This window comes from Mastigoproctus giganteus, chromosome 9 (assembly GCF_048544385.1).
Source record: "Mastigoproctus giganteus isolate SK-2022 chromosome 9, ASM4854438v1, whole genome shotgun sequence".
NCBI classification, from domain to species: Eukaryota; Metazoa; Arthropoda; class Arachnida; order Uropygi; family Thelyphonidae; genus Mastigoproctus; species Mastigoproctus giganteus.
In genome coordinates this window covers 196,666,687-196,687,304 of record NC_143583.1, presented here as the reverse complement: position 1 = coordinate 196,687,304, position 20,618 = coordinate 196,666,687, and the positions used below count along the sequence as shown (strand labels likewise).

Sequence of the window (20,618 nt, the reverse complement as noted above, 5' to 3'; positions counted from 1 at the left end):
GACAATACAAACACTCACATCAGGACTCAATAATTCCTCTCCAGATTGTTTCTTGACATATTTTTGTTCTTCCACCTTTTACACCACATCAGCCAGCATTAGCTTTGGAAAACTCAAATGGATTACCTAGTGATACACAACAAAGGACTGGAAAGGTACTATATATAGGTACTATAACACCATCAACTGGAAAGGTACTATATATAAGGTACTATAACACCATCAACTCTATTAGAAACACCATAAGACAGCCATTCCTACTTTCAATAACAGTAACCAAAGTTACTTCACTAGTTCCAGGAGTGTCCATGCAGTTTTGACAAGCATGGTGTAAATAGCAAGATATGTTAAAGTTTCATGTTCTAAAATTTTAAGCATATATCAAGTGATCTATCTACCTTTTCTTGGGTTAATTTGTCTTTGTTCCTGAGCACATATACTGCTTCATCCACAGCTAATAATCCAACTATGGCATTCTTGAAACTCTCCACTACTAATTTACCTTCAGCACCAGGCTCTTTCTGAGGGAAATGTGGTGTCACTCTAACCTAAAAAAATGAGATAATTGGAAAATACTGTATGCACATATCATAAATGATTTTTAATAAAAATCATTACAAATAGTACACTAATTTATTATACAGCACAAAATAATATTCAGGGTGCCTAAAATGTTGGTAAATATTTTCAAATGACCATATCTCCTAGACAGAAATACTATACAATAATCACAGCTAGGTTACAAGATGGTTGGGTTGATTTGTTTTTCTGGTGCAAAAGCAACTGAGGCTATAGTGCGAAGATAACTGGCAGTCACTAACCTTTATACGGATTAGTGACAGCCCTTGCATACAGAAAATCTTCATACTGTACTGTAGCATCAGAAATAAAGCTAATGCAAAACACTGCTGTGTTGAAACAATGTTTAATCATTTTAGCATATCATCAATATGATTAGTAGTCAGATAAAAAAAAAATTCAATTTTCATTTGATTACTTAAGCTAAATAAGCAGTACAGTGTGTGTGTGTGTGTGTGTGTGTGTGTGTGTGTGTGTGTGTGTGTGTGTGTGTGTGTGTGTGTGTGTGTAGTGTCAAACGGCACCAGGGGTTTCCCCCAACTCCGCAAATAAGCAGTACAATGTAACATCTGGTTTACTGCACTTCAAGTATTTTAACGATTTTAATTAAAACGTTAATGCTTTAAATTAACAGATTATACAAAGACCAAAATATATGACTAATAAATTCTGGCTGATACTTAAGATTAAAGATAAGTAATAACTTAAGTTTTCTTCAGTTTTCTTTGTGCATTAGCCATTGCTGTTGCAGTATGTCAAGTGTAGGATGTATTGAATCATCCCTGACATGGTTGTACAGAAGAGCTATTACTATCAGTAGCTATAGAGCACACCCTATCTGAGTAAGTGCTTGCTAACCTAAAACACCCAATGTAGCCTTGAAGCACACATACATAGGTGAGTAGAGATTCACCAAGGTAGCCAGGAAGAAATCATCACAATGCCAAAAGCAAATTTGGGGTCAACTAATAGTCATGACATAAGTGATTCAGGAACAAACCTGATAGTCCAGTCTCACCTTGAAATTTCTCAACTAAATGGCAAGAAAGTTGTCACCTGTAGAATTCACTGTCTATGATGAATGCTTGCAGAGATGCAAAACATCAGACCATTGTATGTGGGGACCTTACTCAAGTAAAGTGAGGGCCCATCAAGCTCTCAGCTGTCCACACCAATGCCAGAGCTTGCACTTGGTCATCGCGCAACACAGCGGCAACCCCCAAGGCAGAATGCGCTGGTCCCAAAGGAACTAGTAGTTGTTGGTGACTCTATTGTCAGGGAAATGGGAAACATGCTTTGTAAAAAGGATAGGTGGAACAGGACTAGGGTATATCTGCCAGGGGCAAAGGTTGATGACGTTGTAGAGCGGATATCATCTTTTAAGGGCAAAAAAGGTGATATAGTTGTACACGTTGGCACTAATGATATTAAGAGTAGGAGACCGGCGGAATTACTTAACAAGTACAGGTCACTGATGAAAAAAAGCCATGAATTAGGGTTGAATTTGAAAGTGTCTGCAATTCTGCCCAGACACGATAGGAGGGAGTATATGATAAGAGCCCTGTAGATCAATTCAGCCCTGGAAAGATTGTGCAGGGCTCAAGAGGTACAATTTTTTTCAGCCTGGTCTGTACTTGTTAACAGGAGAGACTGCTTCTACAGGGATGGGATACACTTAAATAGAAAGGGTGCAAGAATGTTTGCTTATGCTATCGAGGCAGTGTTAGGTGGGTTGAAAACTGCTAGATTGGGGGGTTACAAGGACTAATAGATTAACAGTAGCCACTGGCAGAGGAGAAAGTGATTCTTGCACTGCTTCTATTGGAATGAGCAGCAGCCTGGAAAATAAGATGCAGGATATTTCAGAGACTGCTGGGAATCATTGGGGTACAAGTAAACACATGGGTTGTGTTAGGGTGGCTAAGAGGAAGAGCAGGTGCATGTATACTTGCGTGTACATCAATGCTAGGAGTTTAGTAAATAAATTTGATGAATTTGAGGTATTGCTCAAAATATCAAAGGCAGATATTGTTGGGATATCAGAGACGTGGTGTCACACAGATATAAGGAATGCAGAACTGGAATTTGGGGAGTACAATGTCTACAGAAAGGATAGACAGGATAGGAAGGGAGGAGGGGTTATGCTATTAGTTAAGAAACACATAAAATCCAAGGAAGTGAAGCCAGTCGACATCGCTGGACAGTGCAGTGTCAAGTCAGTTTGGTGTGACATAAGCATTGGGAGGTCAAAATTGAGAGTAGGAGTGTGCTATAGGCCTAATGACTCTGATGAGTATAATAAGAAACTGCACAGAGAAATCGAGTGGGCCAGTAAATCAGAGAGTCTTATAATGGGGGATTTTAATTTCCCAGATATTGACTGGAATTTGGGGGCTGGTCACTCACACACTAGCAAGGCTTTTGTGGATTAATTGAATGATTGTTTTCTACATCAGCATGTTCGGGAGGAAACTAGATGGAGTAATACTCTTGATTTGATTATCAGTAGTGATTCTTCATGCATTAAGAATCTGCAGATAAATGAACCACTAGGTGGCAGTGATCACAGTATTCTGAAGTGGGATTTACTCAAAGAGGTAACTACCATTAGGGGTAAAGGGAATGGGTATTGCTTTCGTAAAGGTGACTACGATGGACTGGAACAGTATTTAAATTCTATACAGTGGGATGAACTGATGATGTTACCAACAGCAAATTCAAAATGGGAAGCATTCAAAGAACTTATCTTGGAAGCTACTAGGCTTTACATACCAACTAAGAAATACTGTTCAAGGTTTAGGCCTAAATGGATGTCAGATGAACTAATGAGGCATATTGCAGAGAAGAAAAATGCATGGGATACATACAAATTAACACGTGACACAGAAGCCTATGATAGATACAAGTTGATCTGTAAACAAGTTACAAAGGAGGTTAGGTAGGCGAAGTCAAATTAAGAGAAATCCTTTGCAAGGGATGCGAAGAAAAACAGCAAAGAGTTCTTTACTTATGTAAACTCTAGAAGGAAGGGGATGAATCAGATTGGTCCACTTGATATCGATGGTTCAACTGTTGATGATCCTGCTCAGGTAGTTAACAAACTAAATGAATATTTTGCATTGACATTCACACATGAGGAGATATTCAGTGAGAGGAATGCCAGAGGTGTTTTCCACTCTGGAAGTAAACTAGATAATCTTGTAATAACTGAGAGTAAAGTGGAGGAGAAATTGTTGAAGATAAACACAAGAAAGGCACCTGGGGTGGATGAGATCTATCCAGTTATATTAAAGGAGGTAGCAAAGGAAGTAAGCAAACCCTTAGCCATAATTATGAGAGATTCCTTGGACTCAGGGAAATTATCCATAGACTGGAGATCTGCAAATGTGATCCCAATTCACAAAGGAGGATCAAAGGCTGACACAAGTAATTATAGACCTGTGAGTTTAACTTCTGTTCCCGGAAAATTAATGGAGGCACTGGTTAAAGAAGCACTGCAGGATCATCTAGACAAGACTTCAGTTATAGCTCAGACACAGCATGGTTTTGTTAAGGGGAAGTCTTGCCTGACCAATTTGATTGGATACTATGATGCAGTCACAAAAGAACTGGATGCAGGGAATAACTTCTGCTCATCGTGGACGAATGTTATTAGTGGAGTCCCTCAGGGTTCAGTATTGGGTCCATTATTCTTTTCTGTATTTATAAATGATATTGATGATGGTATATCAAGCTTAATGTCCAAGTTTGCAGATGATACAAAGGTTGGCAGGGTTGTCAAGGACACTACTGACACTATGCTACTGTAACATGATCTGGAAAGGTTGAGCAGATGGGCTGAGAGGTGGCAAATGAAGTTTAGCATTGACAAATGTAAAGTTCTACATATGGGAAACAGCAACCCTAGAGCAACGTATCAACTCTGTGGTACTACACTGACAGTGGTAGAGAATGATAGGGACCTGGGGGCGGTTGTTTAGGCAGATATGAAGTTTTCTGAGCTGTGCAGACGGGCAAGAGTAGCTCATGGTGTATTGTCGATGATATATAGGAATTTTTCTGGCAGGGATAAGGAGGTGATTATTCCCTTGTATAAGGCAATGGTTAGACACACCTAGAGTACTGTATACAAGTCTGGAGGCCTCATTTCAAGAGATGCTGGAACAAGTACAGAGAAGGGCAACAAGATTAGTGAATGGAACAAAGGGGTGCTCTTACGAAGAAAGGCTTAAGTTTTGCAAATTACAGTGTCTGGAGACTATGCATCAGCGAGGTGATCTGATAGAGGTGTATAAAGCCTTGAATGGTTTGAGCATGCTCAATGCTGATGGGATTCTTCCTCTTGCTCAGAATAATCACCTGAGACGGCATAAATTCAAATTTAGGATGGACAAATGTAGGATAGGCGTGAGGAAATTTGCCTTTAGCCAGCGGGTGGTTGGTTGGTCGAACAGACTTCCATCCCTTGTCGTGGAAGTTGATAGCCTAAATAAGTTTAAGGTTTAGCTGGACAGGTATTTCGAACGAACAGAGGGGTGAAGTGGAAGTGGTTATTTTTATTTATTTTTTTTTAATTTATTTATTATTTTTTTATTTATTTATTTTATTTTATTTTTTTATTTTTTATTTTTTTTTTGGCTGAAGTAGCATAACCTTGCTTTCTTGCATCAAATGCCTCTACTAATGCTAATGCATTGTGGAGAATCCTGTCCTAAAATCAGCTTGCTCCTTTGGTTGATTCTTGCCATGTATTCTTTCTAATCTGTTAGTAATGACTGTTGTGAACAACTTGTATATGTGAGATAACAAGCTAATTGGTCTATAATTTCCAATTTCTGATTTGTCTCCTTTCTTATGCAGCAAATCTATGATTGCATTATTCCACTCATTAGGCACCACACCTTTTCTAATGCATTTTGCCAGTTTTTGTGTCATGTCTCTTTCTCCCAATTTTAACAACTCTACAGTGACTTCATCTTCCCCTGGGGCTTTCTGATTCTTCATTTTCTTCAACGCATGTTCTACCTCATCAGGAAGAATATTGGGTATGTCGTATGTGTTACTAATTTGTGATCCATCTTCCCCATTGCTGGGGTCATTCCCTCGCTTCTTGTATAATTCTCTATAGTAGTCTTCAGCTATTTGAATTATGCCTTCTCTGTTATTTATAAGTATACCATCGCTATTCTTCAGTTTCAGTATCATTTGTCTTTCTGTATTACTGCTCATGGCTGCTGATTTAAGTCCTTTGTTTTCCCTTAATGCTTATTCTACTTTTCTTGTGTTGATTCTTCTTATGTCCGCTCTGATTCTCTTTCTAATGGCTTTGCATAACTCAGTATACTCAATTTTCTCCTTGTCAGTGTTTATCTTGCTCTCCATTTGTCGCCTTCAGTTCATCGACAAGTGTTTCTTGACTAATTTTTTCTTCTTTGAATTTCTTTTTATCTATAGGTTTCTTGGGCTTTATCACTTTCAGAAAGTTGTAATATTCCTCATTGATATCTTGGTCCTGAGCAGTCTGCAGAGGCTCAAACTTGTTCTTAAGTTCCATTACATACTGCTTTTTCTCCTCTTTTGTTATCTCAAAGACCTTCATATTATTTACTCAAGTCAGTTTTTTTACTTTCTTTTCTTACATCTATAACAAGTGTGCATCTTACCATTCTGTAATCACTTCCAACATTTACCTTATTCAGGATGGTAACATCATTCACAATATATCTTCTGTTAGTGAGGATGAAGTTGATTTCATTAGATGTTAATCCATTTGGACTCTTCCATGTCCACTTTCTGTTCACCCTTTTCTTGAAAAAAGTGTTCATTATTGACAATACTTGAGATTCTGCAAATTCCACAGGTCTTTTTCACCTCTTTCATTTCTTTCACCAATTCCAAAATTTCATGTAGTTCCCCTTTCTGCGCTGTTTTGTCTTTTTCCAACCTTAGCATTGAAGTTCCCCACAACGATAGTGTAGTGGGTTTTCTGCTCATCTAGAAGACTCAATTTCAGTGTACATTTCTTCCACCTCTTCATCATCATGGCCTGATGTTGGTGCATAAATCATTATAACCTTTAGCCTAACCTCTTAGAAATCCTGAGTATTAGTCTTGACACTCTTGGTGATGTACTTTTGAATTCCAAAATGTTGTTTTTTATATCTTTATGGACCAGAAAGCCAACTCCCCTTTCGCTCCTTTCAATGTTTCCATTGGTGTACAGTAGATTTCCACTAGATAAACTTATAAGTGATTAATTTCTTCTTCTTCTTGTTTCAACTAAACTGATGATATTCCAATTCACATTTTCTAATTCCTTTTCCAGCTCTAATATCCTGTCTTCACCGATGAGCGATCTTACATTGTAACAGGCTAAGTTCAGTTTCCGTGCATGGCAGCCTGTCGTACCCAGAGATTCTTAGCACCCTCTGCTTCCACTCTGATCCTCTCTCTGCCATAAGAGGTGAAGTGAAAGCTGCTGGGGACTGAGAGCCATTTGTTTCATTGTGCTGTCATGTGCTGGAGAGTTTGGTCTTTTCTTCTTCATGCTGACCAGGCGTCTTGAAGAAAACCACTCTACACGTTCATTGCCACCTAAGTGACGTAGCAGGGTTTAACATCAAGAAAGTATGCATGAGTGGATTTTATGGAGGCAAACAAACCGGACTTCTCCTAAGTCTTCTGCAAAAAAGATATTGGATCCATCAGTGTTTTAGACCCAGCTTAACAACAAGCCAAAGAAGCCTTGATTCCCAAGTGGAAAAGAAGACCAAAACAATGATCATAGAAATTAGACATGACAGTCCAGAAAAGTTTTAGCAGGCAAAGAGAAACCATAGATCATAGAGAGAAATTAACAGAATCCAAGATATCTATAGAGAGAACAGATGAAGATATCCCCAGGGGCTCACATCTGGTGAGTATGGGCTTGGCACACACAGGGTCCTGAGCTGGATATCATCATTCTTCACCTTCTTGGTGATTCCCTTCTACTTTTCTCTCTCTCAGGGTAATTCAGAATTTTTTTTTCTTTTTTGCCTGGTGCAGCATAAGCCTCAGGCTTCCTTGCATCATATGGCTAATAATAATAATAATAATAATAATATCAAAAAACGATACACCAATATAAGATATGCAAGATTAGAAATTAAACACATGGGAAAAACTCCTGGACAAATGCAGGAATGCTGAACCTTGGGAGCTAATCTTTAGACTTATAACAGACAAAATATACCCAGGAGAGATCTCATCCTCCATCAGAGATTCAAACAACCAGGAAAACTTCTCCTCAGAACAATCAAACAAGATTCTCAACTCCATTATCCTCCAACGTACTCACACTCCAGAATCCAACATTCACACAGAGACGTGACTACATCACATCATGCTTCAAAGAAAACCAAACAAATAGCAGTTTAACTGGGATGAGATTAGATTAGTCTGGCAACTGTTTCCACTAGACTGGGAAAATACAACAGTCCAAACCTGCTTAAAGTAGATGTCATCAAAAGTGGAAGATCTAGGCCATTTCCCCAGATTTCCTACAGAATGTCTACAATTCCTGCTTCAGAGATAGTGCTTTCCTTACGGAAATGTGAAACTCTCAAAATTCTACTGAAATGTATATCAACATGATGCAAGACAACTCTATTGAAATGAGCAGAACCCTGAAAAACAAGATGCAGGATATTTCAGAGACTGCTGGGAGTCATTGCGGTACAAGTGAACACATGGGTTGTGTTAGGGTAGCTAAAAATAGAAACAGGTGCATGTATACCTGCGTGTACACCAATGCTAGGAGTTTGGTAAATAAATTTGATGAATTTGAGGAATTGCTCAAAACATCAAAGGCAGATATTGTTGGGATATCAGAGACGTGGTGTCACACAGATATAAGGAATGCAGAACTGGAATTTGGGGGATACAATGTGTATAGAAAGGATAGACAGGACAGGAGGGGAGGAGGGGTTATGCTATTAGTTAAGAAACACATAAAATCCAAGGAAGTGAAGCCAGTCGACATCGATGGACAGGGCAGTGTTGAGTCAGTTTGGTGTGACATAAGCATAGGGAAATCAAAATTGAGAGTAGGAGTGTGCTATAGGCCTAATGACTCTGATGAGTATAATAAGATATTGTACAGGGAAATAGAGTGGGCCAGTAAATTAGAGTGTCTTATAATGGGGGATTTTAATTTCCCAGATATTGACTGGAATTTGTGGGTTGGTCACTCACACACTAGCAAGGCTTTTGTGGATTTATTGGATGATTATTTTCTACATCAGCATGTTAGTGAGGCAACAAGAGGGAGCAATACTCTTGATCTGATTATCAGTAGTGATTCTTCATGCATTAAGAATCTGCAGATAAATGAACCACTAGGTGGCAGTGATCATAGTGTGTTGAAGTGGGATTTACTCAAGGAGGTAACTACCATCAGAGGTAAAGGGAAGGGTTTTTGCTTTCGTAAAGGCGACTATGATGGTCTGAGACAGTATTTAAATTCTATACAGTGGGACCACCTGATGATGTTACCAACAGCAAACTCAAAATGGGAATCATTCAAGGAACTAATCTTGGAAGCTACCAGGCTTTACATACCAACTAAGAAATATTGTTCAAGGTTTAGGCCTAAATGGTTGTCAGATGAACTAATGAGACATGTGGCAGAGAAGAAAAATGCATGGGATACATACAAATTAATGGGTGACATGGAAGCCTATGATAGATATAAGTTGGTCTGTAACCAAGTCACAAAGGAGATTAGGCAGGCAAAGGCAGACTACGAAAAATCCTTGGCAAAGGACCTATTAAACTCAAGAAGGAAAGGGATGAATCAGATTGGTCCACTGGATATTGTTGGTTCAACAGTTGAGGATCCTGCTCATGTGGCTAACAATCTAAATGATTATTTTGCATCTACATTCACGCATGAGGAGTTATTCAGGAAGGAGAATGATGTAGGTAAAGTAAACATTGGCAGTGAGCTAGATGATTTTGTAATAACTGAGAGGAAAGTGGAGGAGATATTGTTGAGGATAAACATAAAAAAGGCACCTGAGGTGGATGGGAGCTATCCAGTTATATTAAAGGAGGCAGCAAAGGAAGTAAGCAAACCCCTAGCCATAAAATTATTAGAGCTTCTTTGGACTCAGGGGAGGTACCCATAGACTGGAGATGTGCAAATGTAACCCCAATTCACAAAGGAGGATCAAAGGCTGACACAAGTAGTTATAGACCTGTTAGTTTAACTTCTGTTCCAGGAAAATTAATCGAGACACTGGTTAAAGAACCACTGCAGGATCATCTAGACAAGAATTCAGTTATAGCTCAGATGCAGCATGGTTTTGTTAAGGGCAGGTTTTGCCTGACCAATTTGATTGGATACTATGATGTAGTCACAAAAGAACTGGATGCAGGGAATAACTTTGATATTATATATTTGGATCTTAGAAAGGCTTTTGATACTGTTGCACATGGAAGACTGCTGCACAAATCGGAGCAGTGTGGCATTGGAGGCAAATTGCTGCTATGGATAAGGGGATGGTTGAGTGTAAGAAGACAGAGAGTGGTAATCAATGGACACTGCTCAACGTGGACTAATGTTATTAGTGGAGTTCCTCAGGGTTCAGTATTGGGTCCATTGTTGTTTTCAGTGTTTATGAATGATATTGATGATGGTATGTCAAGTTTAATGTCCAAGTTTGCAGATGATACAAAGGTTGGCAGGGTTGTTAAGGACACTACTGACGCTATGCTGCTGCAACAGGATCTGAAAAGGTTGATCAGATGGGCTGAGAGGTGGCAAATGAAGTTTAACATTGACAAATGTAAAGTACTACATATGGGAAACAGTAACCCCAGATCAACATATCAACTCTGCGGTAGTACACTGACAGTGGTGGAGAATGAAAAGGACCTGGGGGTAATTGTGCAGGCAGATATGAAGTTCTCTGAGCAGTGCAGACGAGCTGCAAGAGTAGCTCATGGTGTCTTGTCAATGATATACAGGAATTTTTCTAGCAGGGATAAGGATGTGATTATTCCCTTGTATAAGGCAATGGTTACGCCACATCTTGAGTACTGTATACAGGTCTGGAGGCCTCATTTCAAGAAGGATGTAGAGCTGCTGGAACGGGTACAGAGAAGGGCAACAAGATTAGTGAATGGAACAAAGGGTTGCTCTTATGAAGAAAGGCTTAAGTTTTGCAAATTACAGAGTCTGGAGACTAGGCACCGGCGAGGTGATCTGATATGGTGTATAAAGCTTTGAATGGTTTCAGCATGCTCAATGCCAATGGGATTCTTCATCTTGCTCAGAATAATCACCTCAGAGGGCATAAATTCAAATTGAGGAAGGACGGATGTCGGATAGATGTGCGGAAATTTGCATTTGGCCAGCGGGTGGTTGGTTGGTGGAACCGACTTCCATCACTTGTTGTTGAAGTTGATAGCCTAAACAAATTTAAGGCTCAACTGGACAGGTATTAACGGAGGGGTGAAATAGGAATGGTGTGTTTTTTTTTTTTTTTTTTTTTTTGGCTGATGCTGAATAAGCTTGCTTTCTTGCATCATATGCCTCTATTAATGCTAATGCTAATCTAGGCCATTTCCCCACATCTCCTACAGAATTTCTACAATTCCTGCTTCACAGATAGTGCTTTGATTATGGAAATGTGAAACTCTCAAAATTCTACTGAAATGTATTTCAACATGACGCAAGACAACTCAGACTAGTCATCCAACCAATATGGATTTAAAAGGGGCCTGTGCACTGAAGATGCCATTAAAGCCATCAACACAGCATATGAAACAGAGGAAATATGCTATTGGCGTCTTTGTGGTTTTGTTTTTGTTTTGTTATTTGGTTTTTAGGAGCATTAGCAACTAAGGCCATATTGCTCCGGGATATGCGGTGGTCATTCCCTGACCTTTCCACATCCTCCGTATCTGGTGATGACAGGCTCAAACCCCAGTTTAATCAAGAAGCGTGTGCTACGCACTGCTGCTCCTTCCCACCTTGCTACGGAAGTGCACTCTTTGTGGATTTAGCATTAGCATTAACATTAGTTGAGGTATATGATGCAAGAAAGCAAGATTATACAGCATCAGCCAAAAAAAAAAAAAAAAAAAAAAACCTTCCATTTCACTCAACTAGTCACTCCAAATGTTTGTCTACTTCTGCCTTAAATTTATTTAAGCTTTCAACTTCCATAACAACAGATGGAAGTCTTTTCTAGAAATCAACTACCCGCCAGTTAAAATCAAACTTCTGCACATCTATTCTACAACTGGCTTTCCTCAATTTGAATCTATGATCCCTCAGGTTCTTAATCTGAGCAAATGGAAGTATCCCATCAGCGTGCCAAACCATTCAATATTCAAGGTCTTATACACCTCACAGGTGCATAGTTCCCAGATGCTGAAACTTGCAGAACTTAAGCCTCTCCTGGTAAGAGAACCCCTTTGTTCCTCTCACCAATCATGTTACCATTCTCTGCACTCATTCTAGGAACTCTACATCCTTCCTAAAATGGGGCCTCCAGACTTATATACAGTACTCAAGCTGTGGCATGACCATTGCCTTATACAAAGGGATAATCACCTCCTTGTCTCTGCTACCAAATTCCTATATATCATTGACAAAACTCCATGACCTGCTCTGGCCGCCTGTCTGCACTGCTCAGAGAACTTCATATCTGACTCCACAATTACCCCCAGATCTTTTTCATTCTCCACCTCCCTGAGTGTAGTACCACACAGTTGGTACATTTTTCTTGGGTTACTGCTACCCATATGTAGTACTTTGCATTTGTCAATGTTAAACTTCAGTTGCCACTTCCCAGCTCATCTGCCTAACTTTTCTAGATCCTGGTGCAGTAGCATACTGTCTTTATTGTCATCAACAACAACCCTGCCAACCTTTGTATAATCTGAAACTTGGACATTAATATTGATATAACTTCATCGATATCATTGATAAATACGCAAAACAACAATGGGCCGAGCACCGAATCCTGGGGGACTCCACTAATAACATTAGTCCATGTAGAGCAGTGTCCATTTATTACCACTCTCTGTCTCCCACTCAACCATCCCTTTATCCATTGCAGTAAATTGCCCTTAATGCCATACCACTCCAATTTGTACAGCACTCTTCCATGTGCAACAGTATCAAAAGCTTTCCTGAAATCCAAATATATGATATCAAAATTATTTCTTGCATCCAGTACCTTTGTGACCACATCGTAGTATTCAATCAAATTGGTCAGACATGATTTACCCTTAACAAACCCTTGCTGTGTCTGAGCTATCACCTCTTTAACCTGTGACTCCATTATATTCCCTGGAACAGAAGTTAAACTAACAGGTCTATAATTATTTTGTCACTCTTTGAACCCCCTTTGTGATTGGGGATACATTTGTACATATCCAGTCCATGGCGACCTTCACTGACTCTAAGGATGCTCTCATAATTATGGCTAAGGGTTTGCTTACTTCCCTTGCTGCCTCCTTCATTATAACTGGATAGATTCCATCTGCCCCAGGTGCCTTTTTTATGTTTAGCTTCAAAAATTTCTCCTCCACTTTGATCTCAGTTATTACAAAATCACTTAGCTCCCTATTAGAGTTTGATAAACTTCTGGCATTCCCCTCCTTGAATAACTCCTCATGTGTGAATGTAAATGCAAAATACTCATTTAGTTTATCAGCTACTTGTGCAGGATCATCAACAGTCAAACCATCTATGTTAATGAACTAATCTGATCCATCCCCTTCCTTCTAGAGTTTACGTAAATAAAGAACTCTGCTGTTTTTCTTTGCACCCTTTGCCAAAGATTTCTCGTAATCTGCCTTTGCCCGCCTAACCTCCTGTGTGACTTGATTACAGACTAGCTTATATCTGCCATAGGCTTCTGTGTCATCTGATAATTTAAATGCATCCCATGCATTTAAATTATCAGGTGGTTAAATTATCATTCTTCTCTGCCACAAGCCTCATTAATTCATCCGACATCCATTTAGGCCTGAACCTTTAACAGTATTTCTGAGTTGGTATGAAAAGCCCAGTAGCCTCCAAGATTAAGTCCCTGAAGGCTTCCCATTTAGAATTCACTGTTTATAACATCTTCAGTTGATCCCACTGTATAGAATTTAAAAACTGTCTGAGACCACTGTAGTCATCTTTACGAAAACAAAACCCCTACCTTTTACCCTTGATGGTAGTTACATCTTTAAGTAAATCCCGCATTGGTACACTATGATCACTGTCAACTCATTGATTTCAAAGGGGGCTTCTGACATCCTTTGGTGGCAAAACATCCTAAAGAAGTTCAGGGAGGCCAAAGTGTCAAATCTAGTATGCAAGCTGATCTCCAGTTACTTCGATAACAGAAGAATCACTGTGCAATCCAACCATTACCAGATAACCAGGAAAGTCACTAGGGATTGCCCCTAAGGATCAATTCTTGGACCACTATGCTGGAACACATGTTCAACACCTGGCTGTTGAGGGAACACTAGAATATCACCCAGCTGGCACATACAGATGACATGGCAATCACTGCCTATGGAGACTTCAGGACAACAACTCAATGAAATCCCTAACACCATTCTTAAAGCCCCCGCTGAATGATGCAATAAGAATAACCTGAATGTATTCACAATGAAAACAAGGATGGTGGAGGTCTTAGGATGTTCAAAGAACACCCTAAGACCTCCACCATCAAATACATAGAACAAAAAATAAAACATGAGAGTTCTTACAAATATCTGTCTACCTAGATGACATATTCTCAAACACTGCAGCTATCACAAAGAAAATGTGAAATGTGAAAAACTTTGCTAGAAAATAGTTCAAGTCACTTAGAACTGGGGCCCAAAGACATGCTGACTAAAGTTATACTATGGGTGTATAATTCACCCTATTATGACATATGATGCTGGTTCATGGGAGCACCAAATCGAGGTTTCCACTGTCCAGCGAAGACTGGCCCAGACCCATGAATTATCCTCCTCCTCCTCCTCCTCACAATCTCCAGGGCCTGCAGGACAGTTTCCACTCTAGCCCAGGTTATATGTGGGAAGCTGCCTATTGAGCTGAGATTGCATTAATTGCTTGAAATACCATCACACAAAGAACTGGATCACGCAATCCAATTCAAATGGAGAAAACAACAATCAGAATGGAGCTCGTAAACCACTGGCAACTGTTTGGAATCTGAATGACCTGGGCAGTGCTACCTTTAGGCTTCTTCCAAAGGTGCAGGAGTTAGTAAGCACGATCTCATAATTAAAAAGGGTCTATATGGACCCTTTTTAATTATGCTTTTCTAATAAATGCTTGCCTGAGATCCGTATATCACTTATTTTACAACAGTCTGACACCATAACAATCCCTGGAGTTCTGAGTTTGCTTTTGACTGTAAACATCGATGAGAGATATTCATCAACTCAACTACCATTTCTGCTGGGCCTTCTATAGACTTTCCTGCAACCAGGTAAGGAACCAATGGGATTTAATCTCTTCCTTTTCCTATTCATATATCAGAACTCCTCATCTTGTTTTTAGCTTTTGTTAGTGCTTTCTCATAATCAGCTTTCATACACCTTACCATAGGCCCCTCTGTAGCCAGGTGGACAGGAGCAGCAGTGCGTAGCACACGAGCCCGTGACCACCAAATACGGAGGATGTGGAAAGGTCAGGGAATGACCACCGCATATCCCCGGAGCAATATGGCCTTAGTTGCTAATGCTCCTAAAAACCAAATAACAAACAAACAAACAAACCATACCATATCACTGGTTTTGTTACATATTCTATTATAATGCTTATACAAATTGGAATCACATGGAACAACTAGACACACAATGGTCTGCGACTGTCCCATGCTTGCTTCTATTGCTCAATCAAACTCTTAACCTCACCTCTCATCCATTTTGGAACCTTATATTTATGGAATCTGACCACTCATATGAATATGTTTGTAGCTTCAAAGATTAATCCATTGAACATTTGCCATTGTGTATTTGTATCCGGCACAGCATACAGTAGTCACTCCAATTAATCAATCCCAAGAAATAGCTCACTCTATTACAAATACACCCAGGGAAGTAGAGAATGAAAAAGACCTGGGGGTAAGTGAGCAGTCAGATATGAAGTTTTCCAAGCAGTGCAGACAGGCTACCAGAGCAAGTCTTGGGGTCTTGTCAGTGATATACAGGAATTTTGTTTGCTAGCAGGGATAAGGAGGTGATTATCCCCTTGTACAAGGCAATGGTTAGGCCACACCTTGAGTACTGCATACAGGTCTTCTGGCCTCATTTTAGGAAGGATGTAGAGCTGCTGGAAAAAGTACAGAAGACGGGAAACAAGATTGGTGAATGGAACAAAGGGTTTCTCCAAGAAAGGCTTAAGTTCTGCAAATTGCAGTATCTGGAAATTAGGCACCTGCGAGGTGATCTGATTGAGGTAAAGGCCTTGAATGGTTTGAGCAAACTCAGTGCTGATGAGATTCTTCCTCTTGCTCAGATTATGCACCTGAGGGGACATAAATCCAAACTGAGGAAAGACAGTTGTTGTAGAATAGATAGGTGGAAATTTGCCTTTAGCCAGAGTGTGGTTGATTGCAGGAACAAGTCGCTGTGGAAGTTGATACCTTAAATAAATTCAAGGCAGAACTACACAAACTTTGGGAATGAATGGGTGGGTGAAATGGGGATTTTTTTTTAGCCGATGCTATATAAGCTTGCTTTCTTGCATCATATGCCTCTACTAATGCTAATTTCCTCTCTTCAAATTTAAACTCTTGCCTTTACTTTTGACTGGACTGGGTTTTTTTTACATACAATCTATTTTATGACGCTACTGATTCTCCACACTGTCAATTTTTATCAAAAAATTGACAGTGTGGAGAATCAGTGTGAAGAATTGACAGTGTGGAACTCCTTAATGCGAACTAGACAGTATATTAGAGCTCCCTTCTACACACTTGAACATGCTAGGATAAGTAGCAATTATCCAATTTTCTCAAAAACCTGTACCATGTCAGTGCATTTTCCAGTCCCTTTATTATAAGGGATAGGCTGAAGGTGCCCATAATTAGACAGTCATACCTGCTAGTCCATTCATATTGCCTAAAGAGAATTTTCATAATCCTCAGTCATCTGGGTTTTCACCTTGAGGCTAGGCACCTGTGAGATCTTATTGATCTTATTGAAGTCTCTGAATGGGCTGAGTAAACTCAATGCTGATGGCATCCTTCCTCTTGCTCAGACTACACACATGAGACATAAATAATTCAACTTGAGGAAGGATAGCTACAGGATAGAAGTATGGATATTTTCCTTCAGCCAGCAGGTAGTTGATTACTGGAACAAGCTTCCATTTGAATAAATCCACTAAACAAACTATTAGAATGGGGTGGACAAATGATATAGGAAATAATTTTTCCTATATCACCTGTGCAAATACTGAACTCCCATCTAGTATTGTGGAGGTGAATAAATAAGTGTAGTTTAAATAAATTTAAGGTAAATTATTAGAGAAGAGAATAGATGAGACAGGTAGTTTTTCTTTTTCCCCTGGCTGATGATGCTGCAGGTTATTGGACCAATCTCAATGCAATTGAGACCAATCTCAAAGCTGTATCTCAGACAGCTGCAGTTTCTGATATACTCATAGATATGTGTCTGCCGTCAACTACCGTGCCATGTTCAAAGTTACTTAAATCTTTCATCTTGCCCATTCTTGCTCCAAATGCACATGTACAATATTCTTGTGTACCTGCACAGCAGTTTTATATCACATGGTAAAACACATGCTTTTACTGAAGGAACAGTCACTTTATTAGGTAAATGCCTAATAAAGTAGCCCTTCATGTATCTGAACAAGCACTAAAGTCATTCCCCACTTCTTGGCTTAATTCATTAGGCTATATCTAATAGAAAGATTCATTCCATAACTGCTCCTTAACAGCTTAACACTACACTATACTCAACATTATACTCTTCTATACTCCATACAGATGCAAATTTCCTCGAACTTTATCATCAACTCTTCCACAAGTTAAGTAACTCCTAATGAACATTTGAACCTCTTTTCTTTTTCTTTTTTTTGTAGAATGTATAATAATACACTAATATTGTAATAAGATATTGTTTGCAAATTATATATATATATATATCATGGTCTTCTACAGATAGTGTTTTTACTTTAGGTAATACGATTGTGTCATCATTGTATGATCATAATATATGATGTTCATTTATTAATATAAATTGAAGCTATAGTATTGCTCAATTTGTATGGTCCTATAAATAGTCTTTCCATGTAAATATAAATTTTCTGAAGAGCCATGTGTGCCCACTTAATCCCCCATGTGGCCAGATGCTCATCTTTTCACTGGGAGTTTGGTTTGATGGCAGAGATAAATCTTGGAATTAATCATGGACTTTATTGGATACTTTATACCCCTTCTATACCAGTATGAAATAAAGAAGATTTATTAATTTATCTATAACTCAGAAGAAATGTTTAGCATAAGTACTATTTTAAGTTTTTACTGTAGACAATGAACCACAACTACATTTTTACATTAAATGAACAAAATATACTAAATTTACTACTACACCTATATATACATAAGGTTCATAAGTTAATCTTGTTAATCAAACAAATTATTAAATGATTTAAAAGGCAGATTCTGACCTGAATAATCATCTCAACATTCCATTCCTTCCAATATAAGTTTAAACTCCACTATTAAATTTCATACCTACAGGAAAGAAAACACTAGACCTACCTCAGATTTTACTTGACAGCGATTTTCCACATTTAGTTTGAGAGAATCAACTACTAATACACCTCTGTGAAGAGCATAGGCAATGATTCGAATGCTAGGCACCATTTCATATGTAACCATGAATTGCAATTTTCGCTCAGTAACTTTTCCCTTGCGAAGCTGACCTGATGTGATGATTTTTCCTCTTGATACAACCTGTACAAACAAGATTTTTTCAAAATTCACAACTAAGTGAGACCTCTTAGTAAGTTTTTATTTCACGTTGCACTTCCCTGAATACTTTTTACTAATCATTTTTACTGATTTAAGAAAATTAAAATTATATTTTGTGAAAGAATACATAACTGGTTCATACTTGAGAAGAACTACTGAACCTTCAATGATGTTAATATAATACAAAGAAATGTTGCTAAAATTAGTTAGAAATAATTAAATTTCAAATTGCATTTTAGTCATGTTACTAAGTCATTTCTTTTATCAACAAGTGGCACTAATTATTTTAAACACTTAAATTTAATTTCAAATATTTAAAAAAAATTTACTTTACGAATTTATTATAATAATAACAATTAATGTCCAATATGTTCTACGTTGATAATAATATTTGTAAAATAATTTAATTTCTGGAGAGTATCATACTGAAGTGTTCTACGTACTATATTGAGGTAAACTCCTCTTATTATTTTACAAATATTAATATCAACGTAAAACGTATTGAGTATTACAGCTCTGATTCATACTATATAATAAAATAATATATAAAGCATATACCAAAGTATAAAAATCATTAATATATAAGAGTAAATCAGCCAAATACACCACAGAACTGCAAATAAGTCAGAAATTTCTCCAAAAAAAAAAAAAAAAATTTTAAGTTCCAGCATTAGCTTTCTATAATGATCTGAACTTTTCTTCATTAAATCAAACTTTTAATGGTGCTATTTTTTTAAAGCAACTATGCGTTTAGGAAACATCCTGACAATCTTCTTAATTGCTAAAATCACAACACAAAAAATTGACCTGTCTTGAGAATTCTATAGAATTTTCCAGTCAATAAGTTTAACATTTGCATCATGCAGTTTCAGTATATCATAACAGTAAATTTCAGGTGTTTTATAGTTATTTTTTCTGTTTTAAGGAGTGAAAAACTTCAATTTCTAGAAGATAAAACCATGTAACCCTCATCCAAAAGCCATAGTATGAAAAAATTACATTCTCCAGTCCCAATATTACATTTTAGTCTTAAAGAACTGCTTCTCAACTTTAACTAGAGACAAAAGTGTAAAAGAAACTTCTGGATCAAAATACTGCCTTGACCCCAGCACCCATGCAAAAGTGTGCATAGTGGTTTCTTTTACACCTCCTATCAGGTCCTTTTATATATTACTAGAGGCATATAACACACACACACACACACACACACACACACACACACACACACACACACACACACACACACACACACACACACACACACACACACACACACACACACAACTCCCGATCACCTGTCCATGCCTTCCAATAATTTGTCTAGTTCTTCCTTCAATTTATTCAAACTGCCCACTTCCACAACAAAAGACAAGTTTCTTCCAACATTCAACCAACCCACTGGCTGAAAGTAAAGAAGTCTTTGCTGCTTTTCTTGGCATTCTTTTCCAGAGACTTCTGTAATCTGCCTTAGCTTGCCTAACCTCTTTTGTGACTTCTTTACATGCTAGTTTGTCTACCATAGGCTTCTGTATCACCTGATAATTTATGTGTCCCATGCATTTTTCTTCTCTGCCACAAGTCTCATCAGTTCATCTGAATGAACTGATGAGACTTGGGTTATGTTCAACACAATCAGCACAGTCTTCATCCTGGACTTTTATAAACAAAACGTTTTGGTGATGATTATTTAGTGCACTTGTTGTTGTTGTTTTTGTTAGATTTATTGGTGCATCAGAAACTTAGGCTATAATGCACTAATTACTGTCTAATATCTTATTCGTTTGTCTTACAAGTGATATGGTTCATATATTGTGATATTTATTTATCAATTTTAAAAAGAGAAAAATGTCAACCATGTCCTCGCGATCTCATAGAACACACTGTAATGATAACTGATTGGAGTTATGAAAATGAGAGCAGAAAGCAGTTTTCCGTTCTTTCAAATATAGCGGGCATTCTACGATGATATGTTTTACTGTTAATGAGCATAAGCAATTACTGCATTGTGGAGGATCATCATTT

General features: G+C 38.2%; 1 protein-coding gene across 1 annotated transcript in view; it reads right to left on the bottom strand.

Moving 5' to 3' along the window:
* Positions 1-20,618, bottom strand: part of LOC150081006 (venom factor-like) — a 785,003-nt gene that overhangs the window by 566,300 nt on the left and 198,085 nt on the right. The window contains exons 13-14 of the mRNA XM_090382066.1: positions 18,384-18,578; positions 399-548 (exon numbers count right to left, since the gene is read on the bottom strand). Coding sequence (XP_090238192.1) covers positions 399-548; positions 18,384-18,578 — 345 coding nt within the window. The remainder of the gene's footprint in view (positions 1-398; positions 549-18,383; positions 18,579-20,618) is intronic.